The sequence below is a fragment of the Chiloscyllium plagiosum genome, chromosome 29 (genome assembly GCF_004010195.1).
Source record: "Chiloscyllium plagiosum isolate BGI_BamShark_2017 chromosome 29, ASM401019v2, whole genome shotgun sequence".
Classification (NCBI taxonomy): domain Eukaryota; kingdom Metazoa; phylum Chordata; class Chondrichthyes; order Orectolobiformes; family Hemiscylliidae; genus Chiloscyllium; species Chiloscyllium plagiosum.
Genome location: NC_057738.1, coordinates 9,433,573 through 9,457,252, shown reverse-complemented (window position 1 = coordinate 9,457,252; position 23,680 = coordinate 9,433,573). Strand labels below are relative to the sequence as shown.

General features: G+C 39.0%; 1 protein-coding gene across 2 annotated transcripts in view; it reads right to left on the bottom strand.

Annotated features, from left to right (window-relative positions):
- The window catches only part of cap2 (cyclase associated actin cytoskeleton regulatory protein 2), a 236,921-nt gene that overhangs the window by 36,725 nt on the left and 176,516 nt on the right, over window positions 1-23,680 (bottom strand). For both annotated transcript variants that reach the window (XM_043719122.1, XM_043719123.1), the window contains exon 7: window positions 17,582-17,687. In XM_043719122.1, coding sequence (XP_043575057.1) covers window positions 17,582-17,687 — 106 coding nt within the window. The remainder of the gene's footprint in view (window positions 1-17,581; window positions 17,688-23,680) is intronic.

The following is a 23,680-nucleotide window of genomic DNA, read 5'->3' as shown; positions in this document are numbered from 1 at the left end:
TCTAATTTCTCCTTAGTTAGCCTTTTGTTCTTAATGTATTTATAGAAGCCCTTCGGATTCTCCTTAATTCTATTCACCAAAGCTATCTCACGTCCCCTTTTTGCCCTCCTGATTTCTCTCTTAAGTATACTTCTACTTCCTTTATACTCTTCTAAGGATTCACTCGATCTATCCTGTCTATACCTTACATATGCTTCCTTCTTTTTCTTAAACAAACCCTCAATTTTTTTAGTCATCCAGTATTCCCTATATTTACCAGTCTTCCCTTTCACCCTAACAGGAATATACTTTCTCTAGATTCTCGTTATCTCATTTCTGAAGGCTTCCCATTTTCTAGCCGTCCCTTTACCTGCGAACATCTGCCTTCAATCACCTTTTGAAAGTTCTTGCCTAATACCATCAAAATTGGCCTTTCTCCAATTTAGAACTTCAACTTTTAGATCTGGTCTATCCTTTTCCAACACTATTTTAAATCTAATAGAAATATGGTTGCTGGCCCCAAAGTGCTCCCCTACTGACACCTCAGTCACCTGCCCTGCCTTATTTCCCAAGATTAGGTCAGCTCCCCTACTGACACCTCAGTCACTGCCCTGCCTTACTTCCCAAGAGTAGGTCAGGTTTTGCACCTTCTCTAGTAGGTACATCCACATACTGAATCAGAAAATTGTTTTGTACGCATTTAACAAATTCCTCTCCATCTAAACCTTAACACTATGGCAGTCCCAGTCTATGTTTGGAAAGTTAAAATCCCCTACCATAACCACTCTATTATCCTTACAGATAGCCGAGATCTCTTTACAAGTTTGTTTCTCAATTTCTTTAAATGTTTTGATTCATAAGCTATGTGTCACTGCTACAGCCAGCATAATAGTAGCCTTAAGATGATGGTAGCCTTCTTCTTGAACTACTGCACTTCATATAATATAGGTACAATCACAGGATCATTAACCAAGGATGAGGGAATGGCAAAATGTGTCCAATCTGGAATGGTTTGCAACTTGGAGGGGAACCTGGGAGGTGACTCGGTTTCAATATATTTCCTGTCATTGTCCTTCCAGGCCATGAATGTCATAGGTTTAACAAAGTTAAAAATCACACAACACCAGGTTATAGTCCAACAGGTTTAATTGGAAGCACACTAGCTTTCGGAGCGACGCTCCTTCATCAGGTCTTTTATTATGCCAAGCTTCTCCAGTTTTTTGTTCTTGGCGTGCATGTACGTGGTGTTGGTTTTGTCGCCTTGTCTGTTTGGCAATGTCACGTAATTGTACTGATGTATCCTGTGTGCAGGCTGTGAGTGTGGACTCCATCTGAATTTCAAGGTTGTGGCGCCTGCTGTAGAGTTGGTGCACGAGATGATTGAGAAGTTTACAAGAGGTGCGGTGGCAAAGTCCCGCTGCATAGTCTGTGTTGTAGGTCAACCTAAGTGGGTTCGTGATCCGTAATCCTTTCAGGATCTTTCCTGCTGGCCTGCATTCCTGTAGAAACTTGATGAAGCAGGGATCTCCAGACATCTGGTATTAGACCATACATTTTAACTTAATAATTGTCCTTCTAAGATGGATCCTATGCTGAACCAAAACAAGGTACCATTCTACAACCTAATGCTCCTTCAGTACTAACTAATTTGATATCAGTTCCTCCTGATGAAGGAACGTCGCTCCGAAAGCTAGTGTGCTTCCAATTAAACCTGTTGGACTATAACCTGGTGTTGTGTGATTTTTAACTTTGTACACCCTAGTCCAACACCGGCATCTCCAAATCATAGGTTTAACAGACATGATCAAGAACTCTTGGCAAGTTGCTGCAATGTAATTGTTGTATACAATTTGGGTTCAACATTCTTCATTGCAGTTATAAAAGTATATTTTGTTACATGTTAAGAACTGATATCAAATTAGTTAGTACTGAAGGAGCATTGGGTTGTAGAATGGTACCTTGGTTTTGGTTCAGCATAGGATCCATCTTAGAAGGATAATTATTAAGTTAATATGAATGGTCTAATACCTGATGTCCGGAGATCCCTGCTTAAATTTATTTTGTAGTTTCCCAAGGCTCACAATGAAATAGCTCAAGTTGAATTCCTATGTAGACTAAAACCTATATCTAATACGTCAAGTAAGTCCATGCATAAACTAAAGATAATGATCTGTCAATACAATTAAAACAAAAGTACCCTTAATGCATGGAATTTTAAGTATCTGAGTAAGACAGGACACTATAAACACAAAAATCCTAAGATAGCCAACAATTTCTGAAAGCTTGTCTTCACTCCTCTCAGCACATCTGCTACAGCTACATGCCTTTGTTATGTTTAAACTTGACAATTTCAACATTTAAACTTGAGTTCATCCAAAAGTATGCTGCTCACATCCTAATTTGTATGAAATTCTATTCACCTAGTTAAGCAATACCTTGAATTAAAAATTCTAATCCCCTCAGCCTTAGCCCTATTTCTGTAATGTCCTCCAGCCCCACAATCCTCACTCCTCACTCCTTATCTGCACTCCTCCAATTCTAGCCTCTACTGCATCCCTAGCTATCATATTATTGACAGCAGTACCTTCAACTATTTATGCCCCCAGCTCTGGACTCCCTCTGACAATTCTCTATCTTTCTCCCCTGTTTTAAAATGCTCCTTAAAACCTGTCTCTTTGATCAAGGTCACAATTACATATTTTAATATTGTTTTATGCAACTTATTGTCAAACATTTGTTCACTTACATTCCTATGAAGCACCTAAGTATATTATTAATGACGTCAAAGGCACTACATAAATGGAAGCTTGTTACTTTGGTTTGTAATTAAACAATATGCAGGTCGATATCACGCAGAGGCCTAGTGGCCTTGTGGATGGAGGACTTAGTCAAAAGAAGACCCCTGCAGTTATATTTAAGAAGTTAATACATCTGTATTATTATTATTATTGAGACAGCACCTAAACATTCCACAAGCCCATCTTCACACTTTTTAACCAAAGATGTTTGTCCTGTAATGGGTGGGGGCATTGTACGTGTAGAGGGTCTAGAAAGGGCTCATGAATGTTCTTGATGCTGAAGACTCCTAGAATCTTTAGTCTGTCCATTGTTATATGGCAACTCTTTAGTCTCCTGAATCCCTTCACCTTCGAGCAAAAGTTTTAGTTTTCATACAACGAGAAAATTAAGTTAAAGCAGCATGTGCTGGGTGTCAGATGAAGTAACCTTCATTAGTCAGCTGTAAGCATCCAGTCAGGAACCTGCTGGGTGTTACCATTTAGGCAGCAGCCTGCATCAAGCATGTCTCCTATGACTCATTAAAAGGTCCTGATGCATAGAAATCAGAGCTTTGTGCCTGGGGCAGACCCTGATAGAAAGAATAGTTAGGGCTTATCAGGCGACCGTGTACCGTCATCTGCAAAAACCATAGCTTTACAGGATTACCTCAGCTGTTTGTGTCTGCAGCAGCTGCTACCCATAGTTCATCAGACTGATCTCTGAGCTCACAGTAGCTGTCATTTAATTTGTTATTCGTAAGAGTTTTAGGAGGCCCACAGAGGGGAAGACAGGACCTGATGTCCTCTTCCTAGGATACTATAGTCAAGAATAGCATCACATTTGATACATTGAGTCAATGAAAGCTATTTCTTCAGAATTATTCATTGAAATTATGCCAAAAATATAATTTGTAACTGAATTATTTCATTCCGTATTAGGTTTCCAAGCATATACACTGAATTGTTATTTATTTTCAGATATTTACAATATCTTCCTCATGTCCCTTTAATTTCTCTGCAAAAGGATTTGGTCAGGTTAGGAGAGTGGGCAAAGAGTGACAGATGAAATACAGTGTGGGAAAGTGTGAGGTTATGGACTTTGTTTGTAAGAATAGAGGCATAGATTATTTTCTGAACAAGGAAAGGCTTTGGAAATCTGACGCTCAGCGGGATTAAGCATCCTAGTTCAGGATTCTCTTAAAGTTAACAGAAAGTTAACTTTAAAAGTTCTCAAAGTTCAGCTGGCAGTTAGGAAAGCCAATACAATATTAGCATTTATTTCAAGAGTGCCTGACATACAAGACAGATGTAGTCCTGAAACTATTGGAAAGCTCTGGCCAGACTTTGGAAGACTGTGTTCAGCTTTGGGTCTCCTACCTAAGAATGATCCTAGGGATAAAGGGCTTACCATATGAGGAGCAGCCGAAGATACATGGGTCTGTATTTGATGGAGTTTAGAAGGATTAGCAGATGGTCTCATTGAAACTTGCAGAATACTGCAAGGCCAGCATAAAGTGGATGGGGAAAAGATGTTTCCACGGGTGGGAGAGACGAGGACGCAAGAGCATAGCCTTAGAGTGAAGTCACAATCCTCTAGAACTGAAATGAGGAGAAAATTTCTTCAGCCAGAGAGTGGTGAATCTGTGGAACATATTGCTGCAGAAGGCTGTGGAGTTGAAAAACATTTCAGCCATGATCAAAAGGTGGAGCTGACTCGATGGGCCAAATCGCCTAATTATGCTCCTGATTCTTATGATGCTTTCCCTCCTCTCATGGATGATTTGGAAAGGTCTAATTTATATCTTCACTTCAGGGAGAGACAAACAAAAACCATGTCCCTCTCCTCCGCTTCTTATTCCAATCCTAAATATAACAGGAGAGACTAGACAAAGAGAGAACTAGTCGATTTGGAAGCTATTGCATTGATCATTGAGGCACTTGAGCTGGGAGAGCCAAACTTCAACCCCATGAGATGTGGCACTGAAATTTATAAGATCTCTCCCATATACTTGCAGCTTCCCATCTTCATATATACTTGGCACAACCAGTACTCCATTCCAGGATATTAGTTAAATCCAAAATTCCATTCCAAAGTATTGGGTGCCCTCAACAGTCAGAATGTAACAATTCCCACAAGCTCTGTTCATGGTGCCCAATCTGGAAAGGCCCATTCACCTGCCTCTCCCATCTGCGGACTGAGCAAGGTGAATGGCTAGGTTTCTCCCATGTCCCTGAACTCTGCACCAATGCCTCTCCTGACATAATGAGCATGCACATCTATCAGTATAAGAGCCACCAGATCCAAGTGAATTGATCATGTCAAGCCAAGTGAACTACAACTGCATTCTGTAACCCAAACTGGGCAAGGGCAATTCGATTCAGATTAATATTCAATATGGAGCTCCTAATTTCCGTAGCATGGCTGAATCTAAGCTCAACTGTATAGTTCTTATCGATTGTCATTCTCTGTCCAGGCTCAGCATTAAAGAGGGCCATATGGACATATGGGAGGAGTGGTTGATGAGGGCTACTTGAGGCCGTGTGCATCAGCACAAACACAATAAGACCATAGGAAATTTAAAAATCAAGTATATATACAATACATAAAATAATATCACTTATAACAATCTCAGAATGTACCAAAGAATGTCAATGAAGTACTTCTGAAGTGTAGCAATTGTTGGAATATAGGAAACATGCTGATAAAGGTTATACACAGCAGAGTTGAGATATATATATATATGGCCACCACACTGGAAAGAACTTGCTGCTATTCTTTGAAAGTGTGTCATGGGATCTTGATTTAAGAGAGCAAATGGGACTTAGATTTAATGTCTGATGCAAGTGCAAGTATCTTCAACAGCGCAACATGCCCTCAGCATTACAATGGAGCACTGACTTGCCTAGCACGTTCAGATCTCTGTCGTGGTATTTGAACTCATGACCTTCTGAAGTAGAGATAAAAGTGCTATTACCATGCTGTCAAGGCTGATACCCTTGTACAATTACGACTTAAACACTTGGTATTAAAATTTTACAGAAATAATTTCAGAACATATAAAAATAATGGGAAAACGTGATAACAACTAAAATGATTAAACATCGTAGTTATTTCCTGAAAGTAGAGTGTCAATGAGAACTACCATTCTCTAATAAGGTGATGTCCAATAGGGAATCACAGGTTTAATATCATCTATGCAACACAACTAGTAGTAAATGCTAGCTTATTAATGATTGCCCTTTGGGAATGATCTAAATGGCCTTTGTACATGAAGCTTTTACACTGATTCCTTGACCATTTTGAAAAATATGGTTCTTTAGGACAAGTAGGGACTAGGCTCTTTACTCAACAGATTTACTGAGCAGGTGTAGAACAACATTAATCATAGGCCTTTTGTTAAGGCATTTCCTCACTGAAAACAAAATGAAGTACTCACTCCCTGTCACATTATAAGACCACCTGTTTCAATTGAGCACAGCAGCCAGTGACATTCAACCCTTGCAAGTTAACAGCTGAACAGCAACCGACTGCTTTTTGGAGGCTATAAATGGTCTTTGGAGAGTGAACAAAGAATTGCTCAGAAGGAATTATTTATTAAGAACATAAACATTTCATCAGCGTCTGTTGTGTATTGTCAGGTTCCCCAGTGCCCATAACCACTACATTAACTGTAGACAATTAACAAGGATGAATGTTCACTAAAATATGCTAGAATCAGGAAATGCAATACTAGGAAATACTGAAAAAAAGTGTTTTTTTTAAATGAGAGAATGGAAGGTGAGGGCACAAAGAAAAGGGTAATTAATGAAGATTTGAATTTATATGTTACTACTTCTCATGTTTAACGACAACCCCTTAAGTGTAACTATGCTTTCTCTACACTGGAAATCACTTTGTAGATGTTACATATGAAGGTGTATTATAACATAGGAATGGGTATTTTGCGGTGTCCTACTGAAGATGTTTCAAAGATGGTAAAATTAATAGATCAGTTGTTACACCTCCATGTACTAGATCTCAAAGAAAGGAGGTGGTTAGTTTAAAATTAAATAGCCTGCTCAGCAATGTTAAACTCAATGTCAAAAAGGGCCACACTGGAAAAGCCCAGCACGTCAGGCTGCATCCAAGAAGAAGGAGGAGAGTCGATGTTTCGGGCGTAAGCCCTTCATCAGGAATATGGAGGGGGAAGGGAGATGAGAGATAAATATGGGGTGGGGGTGAAGCTGGGGAGGGGGGGGGGGTGAAGGCTATAGGTGGATGCAGCTGGGGGGGGGGGGTGGTAATTGTGATAGGTCGGTGGGGATGTAGCACTTTCAAGTTCTTGGATGCCCCATAGCTCTTTGTCTGGAACATTTTCTGAAATATTTTCTGAAAGAAATATTTGACAACCAATTTTGTTAATAACCAGATCTTATAAACAGCAAAGAGATGAAAGGTAAGTCGATCTGTTTTCATGGCATGTGTTGGGGATAGATATTGGCCAGGCCACCATGAGATTTTCATGCCATTTTTTGAAGAAATGCAACCAGAACAGATAAGCTTTATACCTGATCTAAATGATGACATTTGTAACAGTATATTGCTCTCTCAGTTTCACACTAAAGTGTAATATAGAATGTCACAAGTGCTGCGCTCAGGTATGAACCTACCACCTTCTGACTCAGGAATGAAAGTGCTATTTCCTGACTCAAGATAACAAGGTAGTAAAGTGCCAAAAAATTAAAAGCTCCTTTGTACGATATACTCATTGCTTTTCTTGTCAATTTCGATTAGGTAGGACGTAACTAATAAAACAAAACATTTAAAGAGTAGATCAGCTGCTGGACAACACACAACATATTTGCTTTTTACAAATTTTGCATTTTTTTCTCATTACACCAGTTGTTTTGAGGATCCCAATCAAAGACAGTTATTCCTCATTACTTTCTGTTGACAAACTGTTGTACACTTTGTATCTGCAAATAAAACTGAGGCAAGTTATATTGATATGCTTATTTTTCCAGTTCTATTGTTGATGGGATTTTCAATGAATTGTATCAACTGTTTGTTTTACAGAGGCAATTCAGGAAATTCCAAATGATAAAACCCTGTGCATTACCCTCAGGGAACAGCCTTTCTGACACCCGTTTGCATTGTCTGCCAAGACAAAGAGCTATCTTTAGTCTCATAGAATGAAGGACAAGAACAATTCAGAGTGGTTCAAATCAGGTCAGTCTAACATAATCAATTATCAAGAATCAATTACAAGTGCACACAGAAACATAAAATTGTATCATTATGCACGGGACTTTTCCAGAAGTTCGGAAATTGCAACATATACTTCTTTCTGTAATTACAGGATATCTTTTGCGAGCCAACTGAGTAAGAACTTGCAAGGACAAAACCTTGGTTCAAATACTAGCTTTTTCATATACAAGTAGTTAATTTATTTTTTTTATATAAGATCCACATAAAATCCATAAATTCAGATCCTTGGGGTTACTGAATCCTTCAAATATTTATTTGGAATTCTACAATTTTGGAGAATAAAGTGCAATACTGCACTTAGTGCAATACCCACGTAAAAATAGAATGACACTAAGTTAAATTAAAAAAACAAATTAATCAGGTGTGGGGGTTAAGAAATTTAGCACAAGGATCACTGTACAAATAACTAGTATCCTTTCACAGCATTTTAGGCTGTTTATCAAATTTGGCACTCTGCTATTTTAAAAAAATTAGAACATGCAGTAGAATTCTGTGTGCAGTTACCTGACTACAAGTGACGTGCAAATGCTTAGCAATCCTTAGCAAACAGGTAAAACCAGTTTGCAAGGAAAATTCGTTGAAGTTGGAATAGAAGCTGGGAGTAATTTCAAAGGTGAAGAAAGGAAGATTGTGTCTTTCACAATCTCAGGATGTCTGAAAGCTCCTTGCAATGAATGCGTTGAAATGCTGTCACTAATTTAATGTAGAAAATGTGCAGTGAGCTATGTGACAATGATGGGATAATTGTTTTTCTGATATTGATTGAGAGATAAATATTGACCACAACAGAAGGGATAACTTACTCTTCTTCAAAATAATGCCATGGGATCTTTTATACTCACTTATGAGCAGATGGACCTTTATGTAACATCTGAAAGCACCAACACTGCAGCACTGCTTCTGCACTGCACTGAACTGTTTGGTTCAGGTCCTGAAATTAGCAGTGGTCCCCAATTTATGAACATCGATTTAAGAATACTTATCCCACAGAGGATCCATTATTCCCATTGTGGAATGGCCAGTCATCTCCAGCATTTGTGGAACTAATAATGATACAACGTCTAATGGTCCATATCTCAGTTTATGTTGCTGTAGAAGAACTGTCTAAAAGTTGCAAAGCTCAGACTGTTGTTATGCAAGGTCAACTTGCTGCCATCATGTCAGGCTGCAGATGTCTGGGTTCACAATGGCATTCCATAGGTTACTAGTATTGCTGAAATGGCCCGCCCCTCACCAAGAAAGTGGCAGTGGCTCCACGCTTGAACCTATTTTCCTCACTCATAGTGACAACATTTATGCACTTACACCTGCCACTTCTCCAGGGTCCTTGCACTTGTTGATCAACTCGTTCAGAGTGTTGAACTCAAGTTGAAGTGGTGCAACCTTAAATCCAGCCCTTCCAGATCCACTGTTGTTTAAGGTGCACCTCCAAGGCCATTTGCAGTCTTCTCAAGTGAAGGGCAGCAACTTTCCACCAGCCAGACTGCAGCCACTGGCTAACTATCTTGTAGAAGCGCACAGGTATGCAAAGGTTTGTGGAAGAGGTATATTTGTCACATCTCTAATGTATGATGTCAATTTAAGTTTTAAATTTGGATTGGAATGTGTATTATTCTTACATGTGGGTCTTACAATGTAGGAAGGAGGACAAAGTGATGGCTAATTAAAGGAGAAAGGTGAGTTGTGGGACTGTTTCGGAACTGGGAGATGTGATTCAGGTGAATGCGATCACTCAAATTAATTTTTAAAAATTCATTCATTGGATTTGACATCACAGTTAATTTGGCTGAAACTGATGAGAGGGAAATGCATAGCAGGTAGCTAACTAGACATTAACTGTTTTACATTGTCATCTAAAATTAAAACTATCCTTGTACTGTGTTCAAAAAGGCTGGTTATTTCTTAGTATAGAAGAGTTTCAAGTAGGATATAATCTATACCCATTCACATAAGATTGCAGGCTTGTCACCTGCATTTATTAAACACTTGCCTCAGACTCCTGGTGTCCAGATCACAGGGGTAGTGACAGACCTCATCTGTAAGTAGAGCTGTAGATAATTCTGCAGTCAGGTTTCTGGAATGGTTTGGACGATGGATTCACAAAGAATCAGAGTATGCTGATTTTGGTCACCTTGAATCCAATCTGCATAACAACGTCAATGTAATGCAACCCATTCATCCAAAATGAAAGGGAATGTGTATCATGTAAACTGTCCATCACTGGATTGCCAGTTCTAATTTGAGGGAGTAAAAAGTTTTCCCAAAATACACAACTATCATGGGAAATGACAAAAATACAAACAAGGTTTGTGATGTGCTGAGATGGCATAACTACAAATGATTAAGTTTAAAAAATTCACAAAAGCTTACAATTCACTACATTTATCTGAAGTTGGTATTGTGGATATTATCCAATCTTCTATTAATAGTACAGTTTATCCCCTCCCTTTTCCCAAGCTGTGGATTCCTTAGCGTACTGGGTTAGTACAATATTAAAACTAAAACTGATGATTTTATTTCTAATTAGCTTTAAAGATCATAATTAAACAAAGCAAAGTGCAATGAGATCATTAAAAAACTCAGGGTGCTTCACGTATGTTGAAAGAACAGCAAAATCAAATGCTGATACAGCTGTTTACAGGTTATTATGATATACATTTAGAATCTCTCCATTTCAAAAAGAAAATGAAATTCAAGCAGCTGAAAGAATGAGCTAAAACAATTAACCAGTTTTACAAACTAAGTGCCTAATAAGACTAGACAAAACATTAGTGTTTGAAAATAGGCTGGCTGTTAAGAAGAGGTTATACAAAGTAATTATCAACATATATTTTTCTTTTTCTTTCTCCATTTACCCCAATCCTATTCTTTGCACTCCTGGGAATGGCAGCTGATGGAGTGACAGACAAAGAAACCTGGAGGTTACCGAAACAAATCCATTCTCCCCCATTTTGTGTACAAATTAAGGTTGATAGGTTGTATTTTGCCTGAAATGAATATGTGAAAAGAATGTAAAAAGCAACTTTCAGAACCTCATAACATTCCAAAACACTTTACAATCGATGAAGTTCTTTTGCATCATGTCCATCTGAGTCAGTAGACTGCCTTATGATTTTCGAACAAATAATTTTATTGTCATGTGTATTTTACATTGAAAAAAAACAGTAAAATACAGTAAAAAGCTCTTATCATTGTCACCATGATCCGGTGTCATTTTTAATTGTTTTAAGAATAAGAAAAAAAAAGGAAGATATAGCTTAAAGACAGTCCATCAGTCCTGAGCCAACTCACCATCAATCAAGTCTATGCCACCATCCCTCTTCCACTGCCTCGCTGCCATCTACACGAGATCCAACCAACATTGAAGTCACTATGCTTCAGGTGCCATCTTTCACCTCTGGGCCAATTCTCGTCCCCCACTGCCTCACCACCAGTGCTGGACTTAACCAACAAAGTCACCGATCCTCAGGCACCAACTTTCACCGCTGGGCCTACCTTGCCAACGTTACCTCCACTGATGTAGCAGAAACAGATTCTGATACCAGGTCGAGTGTCACCCTCGGAAAATAAGTGCTCACTCGAGTCTGTTCTGGGCTCACTTGCCACCTCCATGAGGTCTGCGCTGGGTCCACTTGAGTTCATGCTGCTGCCTGAACTCAGGACAAGAGATAGTTAAGTAAAAAGAAAGAAAAAATAGGAAAGAAAAGTAATCAGAGCGTACAAGCCTTGGCTCCGAAGTCCTACTCTGCTGCCCATTTTGATGACATTACTATGTTTTTATCTCATCCAAAATACAATATCTCTGATAGAATGAGAATATACCTACTTCCTCCTCAACACCTCCCTCTTCCCTTCAAAACAAAATACATAACCAACATTCCTCTAGTATCAGACTGGGCTGACTCACATGGTTATTTAAGAGGCAAAATCAAAAGTAAGGTTCATTTATACTGTGTCTTCCATAAATTCAGAATGTCTTACACAGCTTTAAACCGATGAAATACTTTTGAAGTCCAGTCACTGTTGTTGGAAACATGGTGAATGTAAAGTCGTTATAGTCTTACCAGATTGCTGCTCTCTCATTTGAGAGAGATAACTGGTGGTGGTTTAATGAGGGTCACCACAACTCAGGCAAGAGGAGAGTTGAAAAGGTGAGTACCTCATAGTAATCTCAGTTATTGTGGGAACTGAACCCAAACTGTTGGCATCACTTGGAATTACAAACTAAATGTCTAGTCAACTGAGCTACACTAACCCCTTAAATGCATCCGACGTACAGCAATGTGAACAATGAGCAAGGATTGGTGCTGGGTCCACTGTTTTCCATCATTTTATATCAATGATTTGGAATCATTGGAAGCATGGTTAGTAAGTTTGCAGATGACACCAAAATAGGTGGTGTAGTGGATAGTGAAGCCAATTATCTTAAGAGTACAATGGAATCTTGATCAGATGGGTCGAGTGGCAGATGGAGTTTAATTTAGATAAATGTGAGGTGTTGCATTTTGATAAGTCAAACCAGGGCAGGACTTACACAATAATGATAGTGCCCTAGGGAATATTGATACACAAAAAGAGAGCTGGAGTGCAGGAGCATTGTTCCTTGGAAGTGGAGTCGCAGATAGACAGAGTAGTGAAGGCAGCGTTTGGCAAGCTTGCCTTCATTGATTAGAACGCTGAGTATAGGAGTTGGAACGTCATGTTGCTGCTGTACAGGACTTGGTGAGGCCATGTTTAAAATACTATGTACAATTCTGGTCGCCCATCTATAATTTGTTAAACCTAAGAAGGTGCAGAAAAGATTTACCAGGATATTGCCATGACCAAAAGATTTAACTTCCAGGGAGAGGCTGAATCGGCTGGGGTTATTTTCCCCTGGAGTGTCGAATGCCGAGGGGTGACTTAGAGAGGTTGATAAGGTCATGAGGGGCATAGATAGGGAGAGTCTTTTATGTAGGGTGGAAGTGTTCAAAACTAGAGGGCATAGGTTTAAGGTGAGGGGGAAAGATTTAAAAGAACCTGAGTAACTCTTTACACCCATGAAGCTAAGCGTTTTAAGTTCCAGTTTGATATGCCACATCCTTGCTAAATCTCAACCTTAACAGCATGAGTTCTCCCTGATCATTTTCAAAATGGAGACCTGTTTACTGGGAACATGATCCATGACTGAGAAATGCTGTGAAATTGTACTTATGCTGTGATTAAAAAGTATCAGCATGTTAGTAGCAAGCTGAGCCATTTACCTTTGTTTGTATTGGAAAAGCACTGTGAGCAAGCATTAAAATGTGGTGTGTGTATAGAATGAGCTGCCAGAGGAAGCAACACTTAAAAGGCATGTAGATGGGTATTTGAATAGGAAGGGTTTAGAGGGATATGGGCCATATACAGGCAAATGGGACACATCGGAATCCCTGGTCAGTGCAGATGAGTTGGACCAAAGAGTCTGTTTCCATTCTGTATGGGTCTATGACTAGATAAGGATTTTGTTATCTTGATTGTGGAATAATTATTGGCCAAGATACAAGGGAAAATTTGTGTGCTCTTCTTGAAAATAATGTCACAGGATCTTTTAGATATTTTTAATCAAGGTATCAGACGTGTCATGACACACCTGTGGAGCCAGTGGGACTTAAACCCAGACCTTGTGGTCCACAAGTAGAGACACTAACACTTTATCACAAGAGCTCTACAACACTGACAGGACTGTGAAATTAACATCTCTTTTGAAGGACAGTGCCTATGCGCATGTAGCATCCTCTCTGCATCACACTGAAGTGCCAACCTGGCTCCAGTCTTGAGTAGAACTCATTAGATCCATGGTTGATGATCATATTGCCCTGCTGTTTCGAAATGCTGCGAACACCGAATGCCAGTGGAAGAAAAGTCACAATGTACCACAGCAACAAAATGTAACCTTCTGAATACAAGCACTAGAATCGATATGTTTTTACATTTTAATGCTTGCTCACAGTGCTTTTCCAATACAAACAAAGGTAAATGGCTCAGCTTGCTACTAACATGCTGATACTTTTTAATCACAGCATAAGTACAATTTCACAGCATTTCTCAGTCATGGATCATGTTCCCAGTAAACAGGTCTCCATTTTGAAAATGATCAGGGAGAACTCATGCTGTTAAGGTTGAGATTTAGCAAGGATGTGGCATATCAAACTGGAACTTAAAACGCTTAGCTTCATGGGTGTAAACACCCCATCTCTTTTCCAGCCCAATTTTGAAAATCACACAAATAAGTACTTTGGTAAAGAGTGAAAGACTAGCCACATACTCTTATTTTTTATTCCACATAAATTAAAGAAAAATCTTTCTGCTAAGTGGATCCTGACAGGGAATGAGTTGAGCACGGATAGTGCAAACGTTATAATAGTTAATTCTGAACAAGCCCAATAGATTCTCAAAAGTAAGTAAAAACAAAATATTGTGAATACTGGAAATCAGAAATAAAAACAAAGTGCTGGAAAGGCTCAGCAGATCTGGTGGCATGTATGGAGAGAGAAATAGTGGTAATTTTGAGTTGAACATAATTCTTCTTCAAAAGCGAAGGAAAGTTGAAATGTAAAATGTTTTATTCTATTGAATGGGGAGAATGGCAGAGAGGGGGAAGAAGATAAGAAAAGGTTTGGTTGTAGGGAAGGTGTGGGAAGAGAGATGACATGACAAAGGCAGATCTTAGAACAAAGGGCAAAGGGTGTGATAATGGTCATAGTAATGTAGCAAATCACTTGTCCAGAATGAGTGTGACCGGCCGAACAACAGCTCTGTCCAAAAGCAAAAATACACAAGGAAAGATTCAGACATGGCAACAAAACGAACCAAAGTAAAAGGGCAGAATTCACAGTCTGAAATTTTTGAATTCAATATTGAGTTCAGAAAGCTGTAAAGGCTTAATTAGAAGATGAAGTGCTCTGTTATAACACTCAGCAAGTCGAGAACGCCAATTCTCAAAGGACTCTACTATATGTAGTATCAACTGATTGACTTAACTCTTCCTTTCTCCCTGATCCTCCACTTTCCTCTTCAGCCAGAATCATGGGTAATTTCCATAATTCTTCCTAGGTACAGACTAGCAGAATAGCATCTCTGATAGTGATTAAATCAACTAGCCACAAACTGTACAGTGCTCTGTCTAATTAATAGGCCTAGAACTAGACTAAGAAACCAGCACTGTGGCGCACAAAAATTTGAAATTGAGGGGTTTGGAAATTCAAATCTCCAGCTTCAATTTTCCTTTTGTAAACAGTATCGTGATCAATGATCAAATAAGTTTCTGCAACTGTAAAAAAGCATTTTGGTACAACAAACATGGGTAGTGGTTATACAATTAATGAGTTTTGGATAGTGTTGTAGAACAGAGGGACCCAGAGGTACAGATACATAATTCTTTGAAGCTTGTATCACATATAGACAGGCTGGTTAAAAGGGAGTTTGACATACTTGCCTTCATTGCTCAGTCATTTGAGAATAGGAGTTAGGAAGTCATGTTAAAGTTGTACAGGACACTGGTAAGACCTTTTCTGGAATATGATGTCCAGTTCTGGTGGCTCAGTTATGGGAAGGATATCATTAAGCTGGAGAGGGTTCAGAAGAGATTTACCAGGATGTTGCCAGATATGGAAGGTAGGAGTTATAAAGAAAGGTTAGATAAGTTGGGACTTCTTTCACTGGAACATAGGAGGTTGAGAAGCGACCATATACAAGTGCATAAAATAATGAGAGGTACAAATAGAGTTAATTGTAGTTGCCTTTTCCGTGGGATGGGGAATTTCAAGACTAGGAAGCACATTTTTAAGGTGAGAGGAGCAAGCAACACATACACAAAAGTTGTAGGACCAAACCTCACCACTGAAACACAAGCAAATAATTCAAGTTGAAATTCCACGACAATATTAAGGATGTGCTACACTGTCAAAGATGCTGTATTTATGGATGAAATATTAAACCTTCTCTGGTACATATAAGATATCATATGGCACCATCTCAGAACAGCAAAAGAACAACTAGAAAGTTCTATCTAATGCCCAGGCTAATATCTGACCCTTGACTTTGCTGTACATAAATTGGCTGCCACATTTCCAGTTTTTTACAACTTCAGAAGTATTTAATTTACTATAAGACAATTTGAGACATCCTGAGGTTGTGAAAGGTGCTAAATAAAGTCAATTTGTTTTTCCCCGACACTAAACTACAAAACATTAGTCTATGAAGCAGTCTATCAACAGTGCCTCTTTAGCTTCCTTTAGCATCTAATTACTGCACATAATGATATTATATTGCATTTCATCCTATGCTATCAACTGCTGGCAAATTAAAATGGCAGCTCTTTTTCTTTGGAAGGAGGAGCCAGGAGAAGTGAAATATTTAGATTTCAATGCATAGTACTTCAGTGACTTCATTATGGTGAAAAATAAATTTATATTCTAAACTTTTTTCTTGCAATGATGCTTATGTTTCATTCTTGCACATTATGAGGGAGCACACTCCATGTTTTAAAAATGATTTCCATGGTATGAACACTCATCTTTCAAACAGGAGTTAAATGATTGCCTGGTTCTATTCCAGCCAGTATAGATCTACATTGATCTGCCATTTAAGTTAAGATCAAAATCCTCTTGTATGCCTTTGATTCTCCAGATCATAACCTGTTAATTAAATTAAGTCATGTTTCAAAGAGCGAACTGTTGACTGATTCATTAGACTTTGAGTGTTGATAGAAAGTTGAATATTGGAATTTACCAATTCTTTGTCTGATCTACAAAGGTAACATCACTTCAAATGTTAAAAATCACACAACACCAGGTTATAGTCCAACAGGTTTAACTGGAAGCACACTAGCTATCGGAGCGCCGCTCCTTCATCAGGTGGCATCATCAGCATCTCCAAATCATCACTTCAAATGAGTCATCTCATCTCAGAGTCAAAGGGTTGAGATTTGAATTCCCATTCTAGAAAACTAAGCACAAAACTCTTGGCTGGAATTCTAGTGCAGTACTCATTCTCCACTCTTGAAAGTTAAGTTGTTTGGATGAATTCTGAAAGCAAGGCACTCTTAGGTGCATTACACAGATTCTATAGGACTATTACAAAGAGGAGCAGGGAAATCCTCTGATGTCGTAGTCATATGTTTATCTCACGACGATTACTAAAACATAACATCTGGTAATTATCAAATTACGGTATGTAGGATCATGCTGTGTGCAAAAAGTTTTGCCATGATTGCAATTCAAAAATACTTCACCAGACCATGAAGCACTTTTGGATGTTCTATGGTGGTCTAAAGTGCCTAGGCTACAAAAGCTGGTCCTTTTTTCTTCTGTATTCCAATATCAAAATATATACAGAGAATGTAAGACATGGAATTCTTTGCCATGAAAAGCCATTGAAAAAATGAAGATTTGAAAGGGATTTAGGTTGCTGTTTAATAATAAATAGCCATGTTAAAAATGTTCCAAGTTAGCAGAAACATCAAGTTAGTTATCTGTCATGTGGAGAAAGGTATTAACATAATGGTTGTAATTTATGCTATGGTTAAAGCTATGTGAAGCTCACAGAAGATACTTACAACCTCATTCCACAAGAGTCCAGTAGTGTGGTACTCTTTGATGTAGGCCTGGAGCTCTGTCCAGATACTGAGAAATGATTTGACCCATTCCACATGTCTCTTGTCACTGCGGTTGAATAAAGAGTTAATTAACATCAATGTTGAGATTAACTTGTGCAATGCTATTTACTATGAGATTGCAGCAGTTACTTTCAAGTTTCCACACAAATTATTGAAACCATCCAGATAAAGAGACTAACATTCAAACTTATGTCATTAGAATATATTTTAACAAATAATTATGTTAGGTGTTAACTGTATTAAGGGAAAGATTTGCTATATTTCTTCAGTAAGTCCTTGATTCTTGAGTAATTATTCTCAAATAGAATACTGATACTTCCATGAGGGACAGGAGAAATTTGGCAGAGAAAAATCAACAAGGGATAAAAAGTTGGCAAGATAACCTGGATATATTGGTGTTTATGTATGCACGATTGTGGCATTTGTAAGGGATGGAGTTTTTTCTACCAGATCATGGTATCCTAGGCATCTATATAATGAGATTATAAGCTTTCTACACGAGACAACTGCCAAATGAAAAAGGGTGATGGTGGTACAAGTGGAGGTGTTGAAACATCTCCATTCTCAACAGCAAAACAATTTGTCCATAAAAATGGCATTCCCTCCCAATGGAAGGATGGCAGTGGTCAGAAGAGGCAAAAAGGTAAATTAAAACAAAATAAATAAGTAAGAAGAGCAAAGAGGCAAAATATAAGAGTTGGCCCATCAATATGCTCAGAGGCCTGGAAGAGGCTGGTTAAATGGATCACATAGTAATTGTTATAATTATATGTAGTTATTGACTCCATGACTCTTGCCTTTTTATTGAGATTGTATCGAAAACAGAAAAGGATAGCAGATACTTCTGGGAAACTAAAAAAATCTTCCTTTGGTAGGAAGTATCCTTTGGTCATTCTGGGATCTGGCTCTGAGAAGCTATTCTAATCAGAAATCTTTTTTTGATGTTCCATGATGAAACTGTCATTGGCCCAAAACCACAGAAAGAACCTTGGATAATTTGTGAAATGGATGAACGTTTGGTGGGAAAGCTGTACAGTGAGGTCTAATTGAAAGTGAACTATTAATGTTATCATTTGAATCAGTGGATTAAGGACAACCAATGTAGTCAACTGATCATAATATGAATCATCTTCTGAGCTGTTATTTTGAATTTTGAGTAAGTTGTTCCAATTTCTTGTCACGAGAAGCAAATATATTCTGAATTTTTGGGAATAACAAAATAATTTCACCTAACATTGTCTAGGAAATTATTTTGCAGTTTGGCACTGCTGTTCACAATTTATACAAACTATTTAAATTTTGAATCAAAATTACAATTTCTAACTTTCTGGATGAATTCAAATTTGGAGGGGATTGTCCAAAATCTCACTGAGATTATCAAGGGCATAACCTCAGAATAAGGGTTTTTTTTAAGATAGAGAAGGAATATCTTCCCTTCGAGGGTAGTCCCTGTCTAGAATCCTTTAAAGAGAAGGCTGCAGAGGTTGGGTCGTTAAATGTATCCAAAGCTGAGATATATAGATTTTTAATCAGTAAGGGAATAAAGAGTTACGAGGAAAAGGCAGAAAAATGGAGCTGAGAATGATCAGATCAGCCATGATCTCACTGAAAGTTCTGAGAAAGGGTCACTGGATCCAAAACGTTAACTTTGATTTCTCTTCACAGATGCTGCCAGACCTGCTGAACTTTTCTAGCAACTTCTGTTTTTGTTTGGTAGAGCGCACTCGATGGCTGAATGGTCTGCTTCTACTCCTCTGTCTTCTAGTCTTATTGAAACTAAGAATTATTATCTTTTATTACTGGGACTCAGAACTGATGTACTAATGTATGTTACTGGTTTGGAACCTTATGCATATTATGGAATCACAGGGTGAAGTTCATGCATTTCAATCCATGCGCAGGATGAATGTTGCTTTTCCCTTGCCCATAGTAGGAAGGATCAAAGTTAGCAAAGCTTGAAAAAGTTCAGCCTAGCTTCTGAAGCTCAAACTGTTACTAGATGCGGGTTGGGGAGGGAGGTTATATATGAAACTCTGTACCTACATTCACCTGATGCATCAGGGCATACTGAAATTTATGGAAATAAACACCCCACTTAATAGCCAGCCATGATTTGACTTTCTATAAATTTCATTTTTTCTTTGTGTCATTGGGATCTTCAATGTGAGATAAGAATAAGATGATACCAGACAAGCCCGATGTTTGGATGACTTTCCGTTGAAGACTCTCTACTGGAAGAAAAATGATGAAAAAACCCAAGAGCTTCCAAGCACTGCTACTTAAAACAATCTACAGGCTGTATTGTGACCAGCCTCTCAAGCTAGCCATTTGAAATTTGCATGGAAATTTCTCCTTGTATTCCCATGTTTTAATTCTTCTGCTTTGCTGACTTTATTTCGTACTTGATGTGGCTGCAATTCTGCTTTTGTTCAGGAACTACTGGCAAGTCAGACTCCAATCTTGACTAAATTCAACATCCACACATATACAAGGCTACATGCACACTTGAAACTTCATCCTACCTCCATGCTCCCATGCCAAGTCCATAGATATGAAGACGAGACACCAAGGTCACAATTTAACCCAAACAAAGGGGGTCTTATCTGCCAGCTCTAGAGCAAGTGAGACTCTCATATTATCTTCTCTGGGGGAAGGCCTGCTATATTAGTTATTGATTAGGCACTTAAGTAGTCAGTGGCAGATATTCCCCTGTATCAAGACATCCCACACCTGAGGACCACCAGATGAACAGAGGTAGGTAGTCCTACACTGCAGAAAATATCATCATCGGCTGCGAGCAAAACACTCAACAGAGGCTTAGAATTGTCAAACAACTCAGACCACAGGTAAGTGAAGGCAAATTTGGGGTCAAATGGAAGGGACTGTTGGCTTTAAGGATAGGGAGATGGATACAAGCTAGATCTCTTAACAGCCTCCCCCCCCATATCTTGTTAGCAGGTCCCTGAGTACCTGACCGTTAGGAGGCTGCTGAACATGTTAATTTACGCAAGATACAGTGATGTTGAGTGATCCTAATCTCAGCTATTCACACTTTAATAGTGTTGTAATCACAGTAGATTTCTAAAGAAGCTACAATGGTATTTCTTTAAATTTTCCACACATGCCATTGTTACTATTGTGTTAATTCATCTGTATGCAGAGTGCATATACAGTAAATGAGTACAAATATTCTAGGAGTTAGAATGGAGGATATGAGGAGTATTTGAGAATGTGGTGGAGTGCAGCAAGAGTCACAAGGGTAAGACCTTTAAAAGTTATTGTTAAAAGGTTTCCACATCCCGACTATGGTTCACAGCCTCCGAGGGGCAACAAATAACAAGTCCTTGGACAATTTCGCAATGAGGAGTGAGGGGCAAAGGGTGAGGAGGAGGAAGGATTGTAGTTGTAGTTGCTGACTCCCAACAATGTACCCAGTGACACTGGAAACACAGGCTTCTTTCTTCCATACTAGCAAGAAATGGGGGCATCAGGAATCTTGGAGGTAGATCCTGTGAACTATTTTTTTTATTAGTCTGCAGGGTCTCCCAGACTTTCTGAAAATCCAGCTTCAAATCTGATACTTTCTAGAATGACGTAGCTCAGTACTGCACCATCTGGTGTACTAATGTATTGAATGGTCAAGGAAGCCTTTGATTTGCACAGGCTACAAAACACACACCAACACAGCTGACTGCAAATGAAGAAAGTGGGTAAAGAATAAAAAGTTTTTCTCAAATTACTGCAATTAGGAACCAAGACAGTTTCTATTGGATGGCTGTCATTGCTTAGCCAACTGCACCTGTTGTGTGGAGTGTGCATGAGGGGGTGGTGGATCATGCTCTGAAGGGACTTGTTCAGAAAGTTTCAGACAGCCGAATCCTTAAATGCATGTCATATGGCACACAGTGCAGCACAATGTACAGCATTTCCTTTGTCAGAAGTACAAATGAAAACTGTAAGCCACACTCGTGGCTGCATGCATAGAAAATTCAAAACAAAAGGCTCTTTTGTCTCAAGAGCTTTGGTCTGTAATGAACGACATTTGGCTATAAGCAGAATTATGAATTCATCAGCCAATTTAACAGCTTGTGGAATCTGAAACTTATCAAGGAATATTAAAAAGACACTTGCCAACAAACTGCTACTGTGGTTCCAGGGAGACATTAATAACCTAACCAGGAATAAAGCTGCATAAACATCATTTGTAATAAGAACAAAATAAATCAGGGAACATTCCAATGGTTAGGTGGAATCCACAAAGGCAGGACAGCATAGTTAACATCTCGGGCTGATGACCATCTATGATGAAAGATCATTGTATTTTCTCTCGTTAGTGATGATGCCAGACTTGCTGAGTGTTTCCAACATTTTCTGTTTTTATTTCAAACCAGCAGCAGGCATAGAATTTTAATTTAGGCTCACTTGAATAGCAACCTTTGACCAACTGCACTAAAAAGGGAAAGGCGAGCTATGGCACCAATGACATAGGAAGGGAAAAGGTTGAGATTCTGAAGGGAGATTATAGAGAGTTAGGCAGGAATTTTAAAAGGACCTCGAGAGCAGTAATATCTGGATTACTCCCAGTGCCAAGAGCTAGTGAGGGCAGGAATAGAAGGATAGAGCAGATGAATGCATGGCTGAGGAGCTGGTGTATGGGGGAAGGATTCACGTTTTTGGATCATTGGAATCTCTTTTGGGGTAGAAGTGACCTGTACAAGAAGGACGATTTGCACCTAAATTGGAAGGGGACTAATATACTGGCAGGGCGATTTGCTAGAGCTGCTCGGGAGGATTTAAACTAGTAAGGTTGGGGGGTGGGACCCAGGGAGATAGTGAGGAAAGAGATCAATCTGATACTGGTACAGTTGAGAACAGAAGCGAGTCAAACAGTCAGGGCAGGCAGCGACAAGGTAGGACTAATAAATTAAACTGCATTTATTTTAATGCAAGGGGCCTAACAGGGAAGGCAGATGAACTCAGGGCATGATTAGGAACATGGGACTGGGATATCATAGCAATTACAGAAACATGGCTCAAGGATGGGCAGGATTGGCAGCTTCATGTTCCAGGATACAAATGCTACAGGAAGGATAGAAAGGGAGGCGAGAGAGGAGGGGGAGTGGCATTTTTGATAAGGGATAGAATTACAGTTGTGCTGAGGGAGGATACTCCTGGAAAAAACATCCAGGTAAGTTATTTGGGTGGAACTGAGAAATAAGAAAGGGATGATCACCTTCTTGGAATTGTATTATAGACCCCCTAATAGTCAGAGGGAAATTGAGAAACAAACTTGTAAGGAGATCTGCGATACCTGTAAAGATAATAGGGAAGTTATGGTAGGGGATTTTAACTTTCCAAACATAGACAGGGACTGCCATAGTGTTAAGGTTTTAGATGGAGAGGAATTTGTTTCGTGTGTACAAGAAAATTTTCTGATTCAGTATGTGGATGTACCTACTAGTGAAGGTGCAAAACTTGACCTACTCTTGGGAAACAAGGCAGGGCAGGTGACTGAGGTGTCAGTGGGGGACAGCTTTGGGGCCAGCGACCATAATTCTATTCGATTTAAAATAATCATGGAAAAGGATAGACCAGATCTAAAATCTGAAGTTCTAAATTGGAGAAAGGCCAATTTTGACGGTATTAGGCAAGAATGTTCAAAAGCTGATTGGGGGCAGATATTCGCAATAAAGGGATGGCTGGAAAATGGGAAGCCTTCAGAAATGAGATAACGAGAATTCAGAGAAAGTATATTCCTGTTAGGGTGAAAGGAAAGGCTGATAGGTATAGGGAATGCTGGATGACTAAAGCAATTGAGGGTTTGGTTAAGAAAAAGAAGGAAGCATATGTAAGGTATAGACAGGATAGATCGAGTGAATCCTTAGAAGAGTTTTTTTTAGATTAGATTACTCACAGTGTTGAAACAGGCCCTTCGGCCCAACAAGTCCACACCGCCCCGCCGAAGCGCAACCCACCCATACCCCTACATTTTACCCCTTACCTAACATTATGGGCAATTTAGCATGGCCAATTCACCTG